At 42.0% G+C, this 17,511-nt stretch overlaps 1 protein-coding gene across 2 annotated transcripts in view; it reads right to left on the bottom strand.

The window, feature by feature from the left end:
• Positions 1–865: 865 nt before the first annotated feature.
• The window catches only part of Ccnyl1 (cyclin Y like 1), a 33,112-nt gene continuing 16,466 nt past the window's right edge, over positions 866–17,511 (bottom strand). Inside the window, exons 4-10 of one of the 2 annotated variants that reach the window (XM_075951441.1) lie at positions 16,664–16,764; positions 14,203–14,238; positions 12,370–12,421; positions 10,801–10,920; positions 7,079–7,245; positions 4,025–4,187; positions 866–2,955 (exon numbers count right to left, since the gene is read on the bottom strand). In XM_075951441.1, the coding sequence (XP_075807556.1) occupies positions 2,839–2,955; positions 4,025–4,187; positions 7,079–7,245; positions 10,801–10,920; positions 12,370–12,421; positions 14,203–14,238; positions 16,664–16,764 (756 nt within the window). In that variant the 3' untranslated portion in view covers positions 866–2,838. The remainder of the gene's footprint in view (positions 2,956–4,024; positions 4,188–7,078; positions 7,246–10,800; positions 10,921–12,369; positions 12,422–14,202; positions 14,239–16,663; positions 16,765–17,511) is intronic. The other variant, XM_075951442.1, reaches the window with a different exon arrangement.

Raw genomic sequence — 17,511 nt, 5'->3', positions numbered from 1 at the left:
ATTCTTATGTGTGTTTTTGGTTTTTTTCAAGATAGGGTTTCTCTGTGTAACCATGCTGGCCTCTCAAGATAGGGTTTCTCTGTGTAACCATGCTGGCCTCAAACTCAGAGATCCACGGCCTGCCTCTGCATCCTGGGTGCTGGGATTAAAGGCTTATGTTATTTATGACAGATTTTCCCTTCCTAAAATTGTCAGTTCAGTTATCCTATGTCAAGAACAAAGGGGCCCATCACGGAAAGATCTGACTTCTTGTATGTGTAGCACAAGCAGGACTTAATACCAACTGTTTATGTCAGGACCCTCACCAATGAGCAGAGGCAGGGCTGTTCAACATTTCCAGACCTGCCAAGGGTGACATTCCTGTTCAAAACAAAAACAACACCCTTAGGTTGATTGGGTTTATCCCACATGGAATGCAGACTTGAAACATCATAAGGCGAATTTTAAGCAACCTCAAACCTCAATCCAAATTCCCATACTTGTTTTATTCCCTGTGGAACATGTACTAATTTGACACTATTCTAGCTACTTCTTTCTCTTTGGTGTATACCTATAATCACATCTACTGGGATCCTTCCTGACTCTCCACGATGAACTATTCAAATGTGCCAGTGCTGCACGATGTCACTAGGTACCATGGCTAGACAGACTCCTGGTATAATATCTTCAGGCAGAAAACAGTCTAAGCAGAAGAGACCACCACTAGTCCTGAACTAGACCATGAATCAAAGCAGCTTGGTCAGTTGAAAACTATGTAAAAGTTTTCAGACCAAGGTAAAAAACACACGTTCTAGAGCTATATAATGCCCTGTGGACAGAGAAGTGGTACAAACAACACTAGCCATATTTTAATTAAAATAGAATTTATTAGCTTCTCTTTTAATATAAACATGAGAAAGAAAAACCACATTAAGTTGTAGCATTCTTTTCAAAATAAAACTGCAATCAATACTTGAATCTCTACGCTCTGAACTCCATAAACAATGTTTTTTGAGGTGGTAGATTGTAATATTTCATACATCTTTCCTTAACATTTATGTCTGTCCTTTCCAAACGAAGAACCCGGCAGCACTGAGCGTGTGAAGCGCTGCGGCCACAAGAGGAAGTATTTTGGCCCACAGAATGCTAGCAGGTAAGATTCCCAAGGTTACACATGAGAATAGAATGCGTGGGGTTGAAAAAACAAATATTTTTGTTATTTCAAATTTAGGCGCTGCTGTCATCGTTTTCCTAACCATTTCCTCCCCACCTTTTAAAGCCTTGCTCAGGGCTCCTGGGTGCAGTTTAGAAGATGCTGCACCCAGGCAGGCAAACGTGCAGGATAGAGGTGTTTTTTTTTTATCTGCTGTTTGAGGATCTGATTTTTTTTACATGTATTATATGTGAGTTAACAGTGTTCTTCATAACCTCCCTTAACTGAATGTAAAGACACTTAGGTGATCAGAGCAATTAGAACTACCTGAGGGGAGTACTTCCATGGAAATACACAGGAACCCCCAAATCTCAATGCAGGTTTAAACTTTGATAGTGTAGAGTTATAAACACTACAAAATAATGAAACATTATTTAAAAGTTTTACTTTACCTTTTTTTCAACTTAATCCCCCAAATTTGGAATATCAAGCCTTTATTTTTATTTTATTTTTTTTGGTTCATAGTTTGCAATTGCCAAGAGAAACAATAATTAAAAGCTTAATTATTTCAAATTGGTAAAATTAAAACTTTGAAATGATGTTTTTGTGAAAGTTTGTTGTTTTTCTATGTCTGCTGCAGTGTCCCAAGAGCCCAGGCACAGAACACTAAATGTAAAAAAAGCATCACTAATTTTGGGGACACCTTGTCTTTTAGATATTTGCTCATGATCACTGGACCACTATGTTGTTTGGCATTGTGAAAATATCTTTTAATACACTTGTTAACATGAGGAAAACCATTGGATAATGAGAAGCACCATTAATAGTTTACAGGAAATGCAGCGTGGACCCAACAGAAGCAGTCAACAACTGATACCTTTTCTTCAAGGCTCCAAACATAACAAGAAGCTAGTGAGCAGAGCTGGCAAGGAATACGAATGGTGACTGTGACCCAGGTAACTGAAACTGATTGCCAATAATGCCTAGCAGCTTTGATGACACAGTAGAAGAACTTTTAATACCCAATGATGCTACATTCTGCTCCTAGGTGGCTTCATGAGTGTTAAGTATCCCATGCTTGGGGCTGAGAAGTGTAGCTCAGTGGTCAAGTGCTCACCAAGCACATGCTAAGTCCTCAGTTTGATTCCCAGCACCACAAATGGGAAGAAGTCTCATGTTTTAATGGTAACACTGAATCAGCATATGCAGCAGTTGGACGGGGGTAGGGAGCAAGAAAAACAAGAAAAACCAAAGTTATATGGTTAGTGTCTTTAAAGTCTAAAAATCTGAGCCAGGCATGGGAATCCCAGCATTTGGGAGGTAGAGGCAGGAAGATTAGGAGTTCAAAGCCAGCCTCAGTCATATATTGAGTTTGAGGCTAGCCCAGGCTACATAAGACCCTGTCTCAAACGAAAGTTTAAAAGTTGAAACAATTTAAAAACCTCACATATTTCACAGCCATCGGCCTACATGGTAAGCAATATCTGTGTGTGGTCAGAGCTTTTGCTTTGGAGTGGTTTTTGTAACTTTACATTACAAAGGACAGAGAGTGGTTGCTTTGACAAGGTCCCATTCTTTCCTATGGAGTCAGCATTCACTGTCTTTCCATTGGCTGGAGTCCCCCTGCCGGTCTCTGGCCAGGAGAGGGGCTCTTTCTGTAGTCTTTATCAACGAGGAGCCTGGTGCTCTCACTCCTCAGGGCTCTCTTACGAGAGGATGGCGTTAGAGCGCCGGATAGCAATGAAATTATCAGCGCTTAAAGATCTTCTCACCGCGGCTCTACACAAGTCCTTGTATTTGTCTTCACACAATCTTGAAATGGCCTAGGAAAGGCGATCACACAGAACACAGAGATTTAAAAAAGGAATGGAACCTTAAGAAAAATAAAGCAAAAAAAAAAAAAGGAACACAAACTAGCTCCATGGAGTGGATGGAGACTTAACTGGTATACTCAGCCACCTTTAGATTCTAACAGATGCAGCCCCTGGGCTCTCTGAGGACAAAGGTCTACAGTGCTCTGCCTTGGGGATGCTACTTCCTGTTAGTTTCCTAATCTTTCCAGGGTTATGAAAACTGGGTTCCTTGGGCTCTGAAGGAAAAGTGCTGGCTGAGCATGCATGAGAACTGGAGTTTGGATACCTTGGCACATGGGAACACACGCCTACAATTCCCATGCTCCTAACTAGTGAAAGGAGGAAGCCAGAGCCTCAGCAAGCCATCTAGCAACCTGGTAAGCTTCCAGTTTCAACGAGACAGATGCCCTATTTCAACAAGATGGAAGTGGAGAGTGACTGAGGAAGACATATCTATGGCAGCCTCTGGCCACCACACAAATGCACACACCACACACATCCAAACTGAGTTTTCAAAGATGCAGACAGGCTTATTACATCAATATCATGTTACTTATATTTGAACTCGGATGCACCCTCGAGAAATCTCTGAGCCATCTCCCTAGCCTTGTTACCACTTTTATGAAAACACTATATCCAGTATGAGAAATACACCTGCATTTTGCATCCTAAACACAGGCCTCTTGTTTTCATCGCTAATGTTGCTAATACACTCATGATATTCTACTGACAAATTGTAACCGAGTGAAATGCAGCAGAGTTGTGATTTGTAGGTAGGAATAATTAAGAATATAATTTCAAAAAGCTATCCACATATGATTATGTGGGAATGCAGAGCTTCAAAAGGGAAACAATTATAACTACAAGACTGAATTGTGATCACAGGAGGCAAGATCTACCTCTCTATATAATGTAGATACTTGTGGAAACCATAAAAGGCCCAGGAAATATGATGCCAAAGAGATAATAACATCTTCAATGTGTTAACTTAGAAGCTTCCCGCTGTCCTCACAGGTGCTGGGTGGGTGCCCAGCCTTACCTCTAGGTTCTGTGCTCTTTCTTTGCTGAGAGGAGCAAACAGAAAATTCAGGTTGTTGTCATCTGCTAAGGAGCGAAGGTCAAAGTAGTATTTGGCATAAACACTGGCAGGAACGTTGATATTGAACTGGAGCAGCTCCAAGAAATGCCTTTCCATCTCATTCCTGGAGGAGGAGGAACACAGCAAAACTCACACAGTACAATTTTAGTCAACTGGGCTATCTTCAAAATTATCATTCAGAGCTTCTAGAATAGGTCTAAATTTTGTTTTGGAACACATGAAGGCTACCCAGCTGGCTTAACAGAATAATGCTTAACCAAGGTAGAACTCTCCGTGGTCCCTTCGGCATCCCGGCACTCTGAGTTTGGGAGGGAAAGGTTACAGCCCTCCTCTCGTGCACTTGTGCTGCTGCCTGGCAGGCTCATTCTTCAGAGTTCCATTAGTGCAGCTGGACGACCCGTAGTCCACGCTCACTCACACGGCCCGCTATAGTGAGCAGATGAAAGGAATGATGTATGCTGTTTATTAGCTCTGAAGAACTTGCAGACATTTTCCCTGGGCTGATAACAGGAAGGGGCTTATTGAAGTAGAGAAGCGCCAACAAAAGGAGTGGGCACATCACCACGGCAACAAATGGATCCATCGAGAGCCACGCTATTATCTCTGAGGGGGAAAAACTCTTGAGGCAACAAGGATTCATCTCAAATAAATAAATAAATAAGCCGCACTGGATGGGAAAGGAAATCCCTTCCCCCGCCCCGGCACATGAGGCTATCTATGTCAAAGGGCACAATGTAAGTTTCTGCTCACCTTGATATTACGCTAAGGTGACCAACTGTCACTACGACAGTCACGATACTCATTTTAAACTCTGGACAGCAGAGAGATCAAAGACTAAGCCCACTTCAGTATACTATGTCTGTTAGAACACTGTACTAGCAAACCTGTTCCTGTGCTGGGAATAAAACCCTAGCCAGGACAGTGTGCACAGAGGAGTGAACTCAATAGGGGGGTGGGGGACGGACATGTGTGACCGCACTGAACTTGCTGAAGGTTTAAAAAACACAAAATGAGAGTAAACTTCACCAGTCATAACCCTGAACAAACTATAGACAAATTATAAATACTTAAGCAAACCCAACAGGGGCTTGTCTTAGAACAGATTTTTTTCTTGGTTCTAAATTTTTTTCACTGTCTCATTCTATACGGAAAGTAGGTAAAATAAGGTTTTCTCATTTGTTAAAATTAAAGCTAAACAGTCTACTTCCAAAATTAATTTCCTGTTCACATGGCAATAAGCCTATAGAAATGTAAATCAGATAATGTTTTAATAATCAGGTAATCAAGACTTAATTTGCTACAGGAATAAACGTACTTCACTCTCCTTTTATACTTCCCTCACTAATGCATCTTAACTGTGGGGAAATACAGTCCTTCATGGGATTAACATGTCTATTAATAGAGGCTTCATCACTGAAGAAAAGCATTATGCCAACAGAATATGCACCTTCTGGGTTTTTGTTGTTGTTTTTCCCTTACATGGCTGAATACAAACCATTCACCGGCACAGCACATTTTCTGAGCAGCAGCTGCCTAGTTAACTTGTTTTTTAAAACAGAAATATATCCTAATAAGACACATACGTGGTGGAAAATTTTGAGGAAAATCTGATAGATACTGATTTTTAGCTTTTAATTTGCACTACAAATAGCCAGCAGCAAGAGGAGACAAGTGCGTATCAACCTCATTGTCTTGCTCTTTGGCTCTCGACCTAAACAAAAGGCGACTGTTAGCAAGGAGCTCCTGATGCTTCTCTGCTCAGAGTGCAGTGCTGCGTTCACGTCTGGGGAAAGCCAAATGTTTGCCCGCATCTTTTCTGGTCTTACAGCTACAGCTAGAGCCCCTGGCAGCGGAGTGTAGGTTTTAGATGTTTTCATATTACATATCTTGCTTCTTCCCAGGACCAGTCTGTAGATGACTGACACAGTGACTTGGTGACTTCCAAAGTACGTCCATCTGTTTCAGATTTCGTTGTCACAGAAGATACCTACCAGTGCCACACGAACGTGGCCATTTTCACCAGCTGCTGCCAACAGTGGTCTCTTAGTGACTTGAGTTATAAACAGTCTGGTAATTCTGAGTGACGGTCCTAACTACAGGAATAGGTAACTTCTATTACTCTCAGTATATCCTGATCTTCCTGTGGTGGTCAATATAATCAAGGAGTTTCTGCATCACTATGCTTTTTCTTAAGTACTCCCCACAGAGACATTCTCACTGTCAGAGTTTGCAAGCTCCTCTTGCTTGCAGACTGCACAGCCTTCCCTTCACTGCATGAGTACTGGACTGAAGCCCATGGTGCACTCCAACACCAGGCTAGTGGCCATCACTAAGGCCATGCTCTCGGCAATCCTGGGCCTGCAGAGGGTTGCTCTGACTGGACAAGGGCTGAGGGTGCTCATTTTCTGGTGAAGGCCCTGAGCTGCTTCTAGGACTGCCTGTCTGAGAGGAATCCTGGAGCTTCCAAGCCCATCAAGACCAGTTTCTAAAAACAAACACTCCACATGGAGAGGAGGCAGGAGCATCTCCTGAAACTTTTACTTTTGTACCTCATGATTTCTGTTATAGATGCTCAGATTTAAAAAAAAAGTTAGTGTAGGTCCAGCAGAAGTGACTACACAACGAAACAGGCGCAGAGGCTAAGACACGGACACTTGCAGCCACATTTCAAGAGCTAGGCATGGCCCCTTAAAATGGGAGACAATAGTGATTTTAAAAAGCAAAAGTGTTATGTTGTCCTTGCAAAGGTCACCAAAGTCACAAGAAAAATACCTCTCAGTTTATCAAACACATTATATAAATACTACATCAGTTAATGAAAGAAAATACAGACTGTTACACAGCTGGACTGAAAGAATAATTTTATGTCTGTTTCCACTAACTGTTTAAAACAACCTTTAAAAACATTCTTTAAGTTTTATGTAAAACTTTATGGGAGCAAATTAAGAGTACTAGAAAACGGTTAGGAAGTTCAGCGAAACCTTATGAACTCACATGTCCTCAACGGTGATGTCCTTGAGGATCTGGCAGTAGTCCACATTCCATACAGCCTGGTCATCCCACACCTTAGAGGCAAGAAGAATGGCTCCCAAAACAATTCTTTTCCAGTTAGTGGGACAAATGTCAATCTCAGCGTAAGTTAAGAGTCTCTCCAAGTAAACCTGCAAAAGTAGAGCACTGGTCTTCAGTTCAGAGCTGTGTTTATGAGTGACAGGCCTCCTCTGTGTTTTACTACGCAGTGCTGCAGAGACCTCAGCAGGTGGTCAGACTTCTCTGCTGCCTACCCTGTCCCTTAGGAACAGGTGTCCTGAAGAGAGCTATAATCATGCTTGCAGAGCAGCCAGCAGGCCAGTGCAGACTCGGGCTGTTCAGTAACCCCAAGTCTCTCCCATGGAATTATACATGGTTTTACAGCTGCCAGTCTTCAGTCCATAGTAACCCTGTGTGGAAGGAGGACAAGAGAGCCTCCCAGTGGCTACTGGGCAGACAGCACCACAGGCACAATGCCTTCATAAGGAATCACCTGCACCCAAGGGCGGTCCTTTACACCTCGGTTCTCCCTCTCCGTTATCACTTCCAAGAAGCCATTTTCTCTCTTGTGGCTTTAAGGTGGTAGCGGAGCTGCCAGTTTATCCTCGGAACTCAAAGTGGCCAGCAGTTTGTGAGCCATTCTCATGAGTGTTCCTAAACCTATCTAAGGCCTTGGCTATAACCAACTGGGTGAAGTTACTTGAGTTTAGTGAAGACTGTGGAGCAAGCTAGGAGTTGTTACTTCAAAATTCTGAAAGGCATCAGTTGTTCTTTGGTATCCAAGGGAGATTGTTTTTAGGCTCAAAAATGCTTAAACCTATACATACATACATACATACATACATACATATGTACATGTACGTGTGAGTACGTGCATATATATGGCATGTGTGTGTGTGTGTATGGCAGTGTTTGCATATAACCCTTCCTTGCTTTGTGAGGCAGGGTATCACTAAGTAGCTCAGACTGGCTCTGAACTTGTGATCCTTCTGCTTCAGTCTCCCAAGTGCAACGATTACATACATGAGCCACCCTGCTCAGCCCATATATGCTTTAAAAATCACCTTTAGATTAGTGACAATGGTAAAATCACTGTACATGTGTAAATGCTAATGCCAATCAGTTTGGAGAATGACAAAGATTTGTATCCTACAGTTGGCAGAGACCAGGTGCTGAGCTCTGATGTGGAAGGCACCCCATAAATGGTATGTAAGCGCTTTAATATCAAGAAGAGTCAGTCACTGTCTTAAGGTCATTAGACTAATGGCTCAGATTTTGGAAGGTTGCCCACCAAATACTGCGTGTTCTCCGTGACGTTACCTTCCCATCCACACACTCGGCACTGCCAAGTACTCACGGAATGAGTCTTTCTCAGAGACAGTCAAGGAGCACTGGAGCACTGCACAGCCTGGCTGCCGTTTCCCAACAGGTATGTTAGGTGCCATCACACAGCTGAACACTTGCCCTCCCGTGTCTTTTCCCCAACTGAAGCCAGCTCTTCTATGTGAAGGCTTGACTCCATCCCACTGTGAACAACACCTGCCCCCAAATGGCTTTCTTTTTTGAAGTCTTTACCCCCTGCCAGAGATCTAGTTCAACATAAATGTTTAGATTGCTCTGATGCCACTCACCACACTCCCAAGAGCTGCTTCTCAAGCTCCCCAGATCGTGCACATAACAGCTCACCTCCAGCCCACTACTTAGTGCACACACTTGGGTGTGCCTCTGGCTGTTATCACTATTCTAAAATAGCTCTAGCCATGCTCTTCACTCCTTCACTTACAAACAAATATGTTTTTACTCCAACTCTCCAATGTCTAGTTGAAGAAGCCCAGACTATGTTACCCTATATCCAATCTGCAAGCAGTACGTGTTCTTGCTATCGTCAATGGAAACCTGATAACTTCTATCCTGGGCCATTTTCCAATGCTTGCCTGTATGCATCCTAACACTCTGTTGGCCTCTATTCTGGCCTCCAATTACAGTCTACCCCTCCAAAAACAGGAAAGCCTCCTAAATTAAGATCATTTTCCCCCTGCTCAAGACTTACCAAAAGTTACTAGTCAACCTGGAACCGTTTCCCTGTGGAATTGTTCCTGGCATCTCCTCTCCCGATTCCCTTAGTCCGCACGCCCACCACATGGCCATCCTGCTTTCCTTGAGCACATAGAATGTTCTTGCATCAGTTCTGGCAGTGCTCCCAGCCTATCAAATATAAGCTTGCCTTCCTCTTTGCAGTTAGGCCATTGTTCAAATGCCACTTCTCTAAGGAGGTCTTTTACTCATCCTATCTAAACAGAAAGCTCTCTGGTCACCTAGCCTTCACCACGCTCAATTTTCATGGCATACAACAACTATCTGAGACTGCAAAAACACCTGTGATCTTCCTCATTAGAATATGCACTCTGTTTTTATTTTTTGTTTTTTGAGACAGGGTTTCTCTGTGTAGCTTTGGAGCCTCTCTTGGCACTCATAGAGATCCACCTGCCTCTGCTTCTCAAGTGCTGGGATTAAAGGTGTGCACCGCCACCGCCTGCCTAGAATATACACTCTTAGGGCAAGACTTTCATCCCTTCTGCTCTCTACTCTGCCCCCAAGCTACAACAATGGTGTAGAGCAGCTGTCCAGGGTGCACACTTCTGCCTCACAGCATCTGCCATATTGTGGGAACATACTTATCTTGACTTCTATTATTCATTCCTGGATTTCTTCCTGGTGTGCTTGGCCTCCTCCTTTACAGAATCATCTCCTAAATATTGACGGTAGATCTGTGAGGGCTGTCCATTTTACTGTAAACATTCTCTGCACTTCAACAAATACTTTAAAGTCTTTATCCCTGACTCAAATTCATTCTGCAGTCCTGTATATTTAAAATTTACAAGGACCCACCCCCCTCCCACCAGTCTCCACCCTGCATTCCCTACCTCCATGGCAGAAGTGCCCACTGGGCCTCTACTCAGGCACACATCAGAGTCAAGTGGATGCTAAAGCAGTAGGGACCAACCTAAGGACTCTTTCCTCAGGTCCACACATTTGACTAAAGCAGTAGGGACCAACCTAAGGACTCTTTCCTCAGGTCCACGCATTTGACTTTTCACTATGAATTTATTGCTGGGGTAGTAGAATTCCAACCACTTGAACAGCACCCATTATTCAAAATGATCTCTAGGCCTTCTGGATGGGTACACAAAGGTCAGGCCACAGCCGCAGCTCAGCAAGGTCACAAAGTCTCTGTAAGAACTGGTGCTACACACCTGGGAACTTCATAGGCAGACACAAGGCAGCGGAGGTGGGGGAGCACCCATTATCCAAGAACAAAGAACGGGGCAGAGATCAATCACAGCACACAACAGAAGCACCTGGGGCTGCAGCCTGGCATGTGCCCTAAACTGCACTGATCCAGTTTCCATGAACCACTTGAGTCTGTTACTGCCCCATTAACATGTCCTGTGTATGTATACTGAGGTATGGAAGGGAACTCCCTCTTACTGCCTTTATCAGAAAATGCTTTGTGATAATAAAAAGCAATGGCAACTTTTAAACCATAATGAAGGCTAAATGCAGATATGTGTCTTTGCATTCCTTGAAAAGGTTCCTCTTACTAAAGTTCTTATGATAATTCCAGGGATTAAACATATCTGGGTACAAACTTTCTAATAAAGCTTGATCAGAAGGGAATTGCTTACCAACGTCACTATTGCACATTCCGCTGTCAGCTGTGCAGCGCTAAAAAGTGTACGGACAAATCTGTAAATAAATTTGTGTTCAGGGTCATGCTTAAAGTACTCCTCTGGAACTTTCTCTCTCTGAAAGAAAAACAATATAAATATTGACTGAAGGACATTTTAAGTATTCTTAAGATAGCAGTCTTTACATCGTGCCCACAAGTTCTTCAAGATAAGTCAATTGGGTACTACGGCTGCTTTTTAAGCATTTACCATGTGTATTTGTATATATGTGTGTGGAAGGCACAGCCATGGGGTCAGACATGGCCCCAGGCTTGGCAGCAAGTGCTTTTACCTGCAGAGCCATCTTGTTGGCCTAGGTGGTTTGACTTAGTTTTTTTACTTCATTGTTTGTTGGTATGTTTGTTTTGAGGCAGGGTTCACTTTGTAGCCCTGGCTGTCTTGGACTCACTATGTAGATCAGGCTGGCCTTGAATTTTAGAGGTCCACCTGCCTCTTCCTCCTGAGTTTGAAGACTGAAAGTGTGCGTTCATCATGCCCAGTGACTTTCAGTTTTTTTAATATAAACATTGTGGATCTTACAGTCAATTGGCATGAGGACATTTCAGGCAATGACGGATCAAATATATAGTATCAGTTCCATAAAATATCAAAAGTAATACTGTAGCCATCTGAGATAAGTACTCTGATGTCGGCAGAAGAATGAAATCACGTAACACATATGATGTATCCACAGTTAAGCAATATACGGCTGTACCGTAATTATCCACATCCATTCGTAATTTATTAAAAAGACACACAAGCATAAGCTAAAAAAATTTATACCCCTCTATTTTCCTCCTTAACTTTTTCAATTCTTTTTATGCTGAAACCTTACTAATCCTAATATGTCACAAGGGTCATACCTGTCTACAATGAACTTTGGAAAAAAAAACCATTTTTAAAAAGTTTCCTGTAACCATAGGCTCTTAACACTGACTTGTCCATATAACACTCACCAGCCACTCTTAAGTATCAAGAGTGGCCCACATATGCCCGAGGAAGTGATTTAAGTTTTTATAGGTTCTTTGTTTGCTGATTGATTACTTCGGTTGTTTTTCAAGTCAGGGTCTTACTGTGTTGCACAGGCTATTCTCCAAATCCTTGTCCTGCTGCAACCTTCAAGGTATGGAGATTACAGGTGTACCCAACCACACCTGGCTTATACCATTTTAACTGATTTAAAGTTTCCTAATTTTCTTGAGAGATTGTACATATTTGTTGAATTTATTTACAAATATTTATACAGTTTGATGTTACTGAAGATGATCTGTTGAAAAGCTGGGTTTTCTGATATTTAGACAATCCAGTTTTTCCCTTAGGTCACCACTTGACATAGCAGCAAGCCTGTTGTTCTCTATCACAGTCATGAAACAAGGCTCCTTACTCAATCTAGGAGCAACTTTCTCTATCAATCGCAAAAAAAACCAAAACCAAAAACAAACAAACAAACAAACAAAACAAGCATGGAATAAACACAGCTCTAGGAAAGAAAAATACAACTTAAAAACAAAGCAAACAGGTACTTACTGTGAGTGGATGTGATCTCTCATCAAAAATGTCCAGGGATCTATTTGCATCCCTATAAAGTTCAACAGGTAACACAGGCTGTTAGCGTCTTAGTTAAACTGTGAACGTAGGGGCTGAAATAGAAGCCCAGTCTTTAATAAAGCAACAGTTTACAATTCCTCCTGGATTCCATCTTCAAACCTCTTCCTATTCAGTTCTGCAGCATCTCCACCAGTTAGTGATGTCAATAACCAAATCAGTCAACAACTTACAACTTGGGTGAAGATGAATGGAGTTTAAATTTCACAAGTTTCTGCCTCTCTTTAGTTCTCTGCATTATGTTTATTTTTAAATTATGCACTTGCTTCTTTAAATAGTTACGAATTAAAACTTAGATGCCCTTTTTATTTTAAAACATCACTTTTTCTTTTTCTTTTCTTTTCTTTTTTTTACTTAAAGGTTGAGCAGACAAATAGCCCACGTATTTAAGCACTGCCTCTCTGCAGTTGTGGACTCATGAGGAGTCCCCCCCCCCCCAGCAGGAGGCTCACGGCCCCGACTGTCCTTTGTATCAGAGCACTGCCTGCTGCTCACTGCCTGCTCCTCACTGCCTGCTGCTCACTGCCTGCTCCTCACTGCCTGCTCCTCACTGCCTGCTGCTCACTGCCTGCTCCTCACTGCCTGCTCCTCACTGCCTGCTCCTCACTGCCTGCTCCTCACTGCCTGCTGCTCACTGCCTGCTCCTCACTGCCGAGCGCTGTGCTGACTGAGAAAGCAATGTGCACACACTCCTTGTTACCTTCTCCACTGCCACTGGACTTGTGTTTTATAAGCCTGCTGCTGAGCTCTCCAGCCTTTGATGAAGCAGGAAACTAATGTCACTAAATCCTGATCCTTCTTTTTCACGCGCAGTGTTTGTGATTTACCTGTGAACTCAACCAGCTCCTTATTAGAGAATATCATTTTCATGAATAACCACAACTACTCTCAAAGATGGATGTAGTGGGCCTGTCACTTTGAGGAAAATATAATTTGTCATGATAAAATTCAAGCTGTCAAGCTTTTGGAAGATGTGTGCATTGTGATACATGCCCGACAGCTTTCCAGTGCTCACAAAGGTGATCATTACTTCCCTGTGACAGGACATGCCATGGAACTATGTACTAAAGATTCACCGTGAAATATAAACTATTACCATGGAGCATTCTTATGGAGCTTTAGTGTAGTACTACAGAGTATCAGAAAAATCTAAAAGCTTTAAAAATAACTTCCTCTTAAATGTATGTGAATAAGGACTGGCTTCTAGCTTCTTTAAAACAGATGAAAGGGAAGAGAGAAACATGAAAATATACTTGTCTTTCTACTAAGTTATACGTTAAAGAGATTTGTAAGAATGCAAATAATGTATCTTCTCTCAATATTTTGATGCAGAAAAAGTTTTTTTTAAAAAAAAGTATGTTAAGGTGGTTCTTTGGTGTGATTTTTGATTGTCACAATGGGAGTGGACAATTGTAACATTGTTAAACATCCTACAATGCATGCAGACACAACAAGAAATTGGTTTAAAAAAATTAGTAGGATCAAGCTTGAAAAGTACTGTGCTTGTTACAATGTATGTTTTTAATTTTAATATATATAAACCAGCAAGTATCGATATAAGAAAACCATACTTTTTAGAACCTTCAATAACTAAGAGCTCTTAAAGGATCTTAAGAACAAGAAACTGTAATAAGAGACTCATTTCAATATTTAATAAAAGCGCTCTACAAAGTCTGATACCCACATTACATCTTAGTACTATATTTGGTATTATGTAATTAGGTACAATAGTAAGACAAGTTTTAAGAAGCTCACCTGTTCTTTATGTGGTAATATATTGCTAAGGTTACACTGTGGAAGGAAAGAAAAATTATTTGAAGTAATTCATTTTATCACTTGTAAGCAGGGCTGACCTTCCCAGAAGCCCTGAAATCTTTGTTACAAAAGTACCATGAAGAACTCTTACACAACTGACAACATACGGTGAGAAGGCATGCTTCTGTTGATTATGACCGTGTGCATGCCTGTCATCTGTCCTGTGCAAGGTGTACTATTTGTACATAGGCTTCAGTTCGTTAGCCCCCTACGGTGAGCAATGAAAAGCCCTGCGGACGGGATAAGAGCGTTTAAGATCCCCTCTGTGTGGTTATTAGTAGATGTGGCCGAGTGCCCGGCTGCCCCGAGACAAGCAGTGCCGACCGTACAGCACAGCAGCAGCAATGGCAGCTATTTCTAACGTAGCTGCAGTGAAATATCAACAGTAGACACACCCTTTAGACATGTATTACTCCTAAGCTTGCCACACAGGATGGGAACTAGGGAACAGAGTTGGGTTTTTTTTTTTTCCATCTGCCCCTACCAGCTAAAACAAAACTCAAAATATTTGAGGGAAGGCAAATCTGAATTTTAGAAGTAGTTATATATATTTTAAATTGAAAAATTTGGATTTTGTAACATTACTGACATCGAAGATGGATACTTCTACAGTGCTTCCGTTTTACCCTCAGACTGATTTTAAAATCACACACAAAATTGGTTCCGAGAAGGACCACTAAGATTTTAGGTTTACATGACAGCTCACACAACAACCACGTTTACAGAAAAGGGAGAACTGACGCAGCTAGCCCCGAGCAGACGGCCACAGTCCCGAATTCTCATTAAGCAGTGGCTCCCACGCTGCCTCCCACTGCAGTCCGAGCAATTGGCAAGGGGCACGACTTGGGCATCAACATTACTTCTCAGGTTCCCAGGGTGATTGCCAAGGGGCTATGGTTAAGGTCAAAGGACTTGCCTGGACACTTTTTGACAATGCAATTAGTGCCTCACATACATCTCCCTCCTTAAAGGGACTAGGAATTGAGGGAAAGGCAAATTGAGAAAAATGCATGTGCTCACAGACATGTATTTTTCTTTTCTTAGAAATAAGTGTCATGTAACCGAGGCTGGCCCCTAACTTGCTATGTAGCCGAGGATGAGCTGGAACTCCTGAATCCTGCCACCTCAGCCTCCCAATTGCTGGGATTACAGATATGAGCTGCCATGTTCATTTGCAGGCATGTATACTGGAAAAAGTTGTGAGTCAAAATGATTTCTTAATCTCCTTGAAAGCCATACATTATTGCCTATAATAAAACACTTTTCAAACCCTTTCCTAAAAGTCAATTTGCTCTAATTTTCTTGGTTGACTTCATCATGTAAATGTATCCATTTTTAGAATTTAATTAAAGAAGACAAATTAAAACTATCCTTCAAAAGTAGCTTCCAAAAAATTAGATTACATCAAGTTGGGGGAGGGGCATGAAACCGAATAGTTTGACAGCGCCGCTGTTTGAATATGCACTGAATTACAGCTAGAAACAGCAGGATCCTCTGAATGCGAAGTAATCCGAGGACTCTAATGAAACCTCAGTCATCTTTCTGCTCACAGACTGAGTTTTTTGCAAATACCAACACTCAGCCTTTACTTCACAGAAGACTGAGAACTGGGGCTTGGTTTTGCTAGCACACAATTTAATCTCAACGCTGTGGTGAGTATAAAAGGAGAGGCACATGATGATGATGAAGAACTTGCAGCTTTTAAATGAAGAAATTACTGACAATTGGCCAAAACAAATTTAAAATGCTAGTACATTAGAAACAAAATTAGGTTTATAAGTTGATTACTATTTGAGACTAAGGGGTAAAGTTAGGGAAAAAGGCATTAACACCCCAAACAAGCATTTCCCAAACTACATTTAATAAAAAAAAATCAAAATTTAACATACCCAAGAAACATTGCCTGGAAAACTCCAATGCAGTGGGAAAAGTTCTGCATTTTTGGGGGAGGGGGTGTTACTGTATCAATCTGAACTCATCTTAGGGTATTTCAAGTTATTTCCAACTATAACCTATATATGAGGCTGCCGTGTCCTGTGGCGCCAGGGAGAGGGCAGCTTTCAAAGCAGTGAGCATTGTGCAGGTCTGTGAGCAGTGAAGAGCTACCTGGTCTAGAACATCTGCTCTGTCCACAGTGCTGTCACACTGTAGATGCACCCAACAGCTGCAGACTTCCCTGGGACTTCTCACTAACGGGCTCTCCTTTCCACCATGCAGTTTAAAATACAATGGAAGCTGAAACTTTACATTTAGTCCCTTAAAAGTCAGTATCTAATTGACCCCCATTTCTTGGAATGGGGTGCTTAATAGATAATCAAATGACTGAAATCACCAAAAATGGCTGGGATGCTTTTAGCAGAGGGGTCTGTTTCTCAGTGCTTGGCAGCCTAGTTGTACTCACCATTTTATTGTGGTTCTAAGGTTAGGCTGGCTGACTGTGCTGTCATCTAGAAATATTGTTGAGCATGAGCTATACTTTTTAGTAAGGTGCCCTGGAGATACCTGAAGGGGAAGGGAAATAGAAGAGAATGTCACAGTAAGTTAAACCTATAAAATGTGCTCTTTTTCCTTGGTTAAAAGGTCAAATGATAAAGCATTAATGTATTTTTACAGTCTATGAACTGGCTGGCGTAGCAGCATGTGTGGCTCTGCAGGGAAACCACTGGAGGCTTTTAATGTCCCCAGATCACGTCTGGGGAATGGGTTGTAAAATGCAGCTCTTGGTATGATACCTATAAAACCAAACCTGTCAAGTACCTATTATCAATTTCCTTTATAAATGGTACAAAAAGTTTTAAGTAAGATTTCAGTGTTTTTTCTTAAACAAAAGGCAGCTTTCTACTTCTATACCATCACTTTAATAAAATACAATGTCTTCAAGAGCATCATCATTCTATAGTAAATACAAGGTGAACACTAAGTATCTTTGTGGCTGAAAGTGTTCTGAAGTCAGAGTTGGTATGCCTGGCTGCTCACCCGCCAACAAGCCAGGGGCCACAAGTTTCTCTAAGCCCACTCCCTTAAGCGTTAGCATTTCCTCACATCTGAGAACAGAAGGCTTCATGTCATGTGCAAGCACAGTGCCACCTGGTACTTAAATGCAAACTCAAGTGTGGATTCTCCTCTAGCCATTTAGCACACATCACAATACCTTCCTGCTGCTCTCCGCTGCAGATGCCATGGTCTCCCTCTTTGTCCTTGGACCCCACCTACCTCCTAGCACACCTCTGCCAACAACCACACCACAGA

Source organism: Microtus pennsylvanicus, chromosome 17, assembly GCF_037038515.1.
Source record: "Microtus pennsylvanicus isolate mMicPen1 chromosome 17, mMicPen1.hap1, whole genome shotgun sequence".
Lineage (NCBI taxonomy): Eukaryota > Metazoa > Chordata > Mammalia > Rodentia > Cricetidae > Microtus > Microtus pennsylvanicus.
Note: the sequence above shows the minus strand (reverse complement) of the source record. Positions and strands in the feature narration are given on the sequence as shown.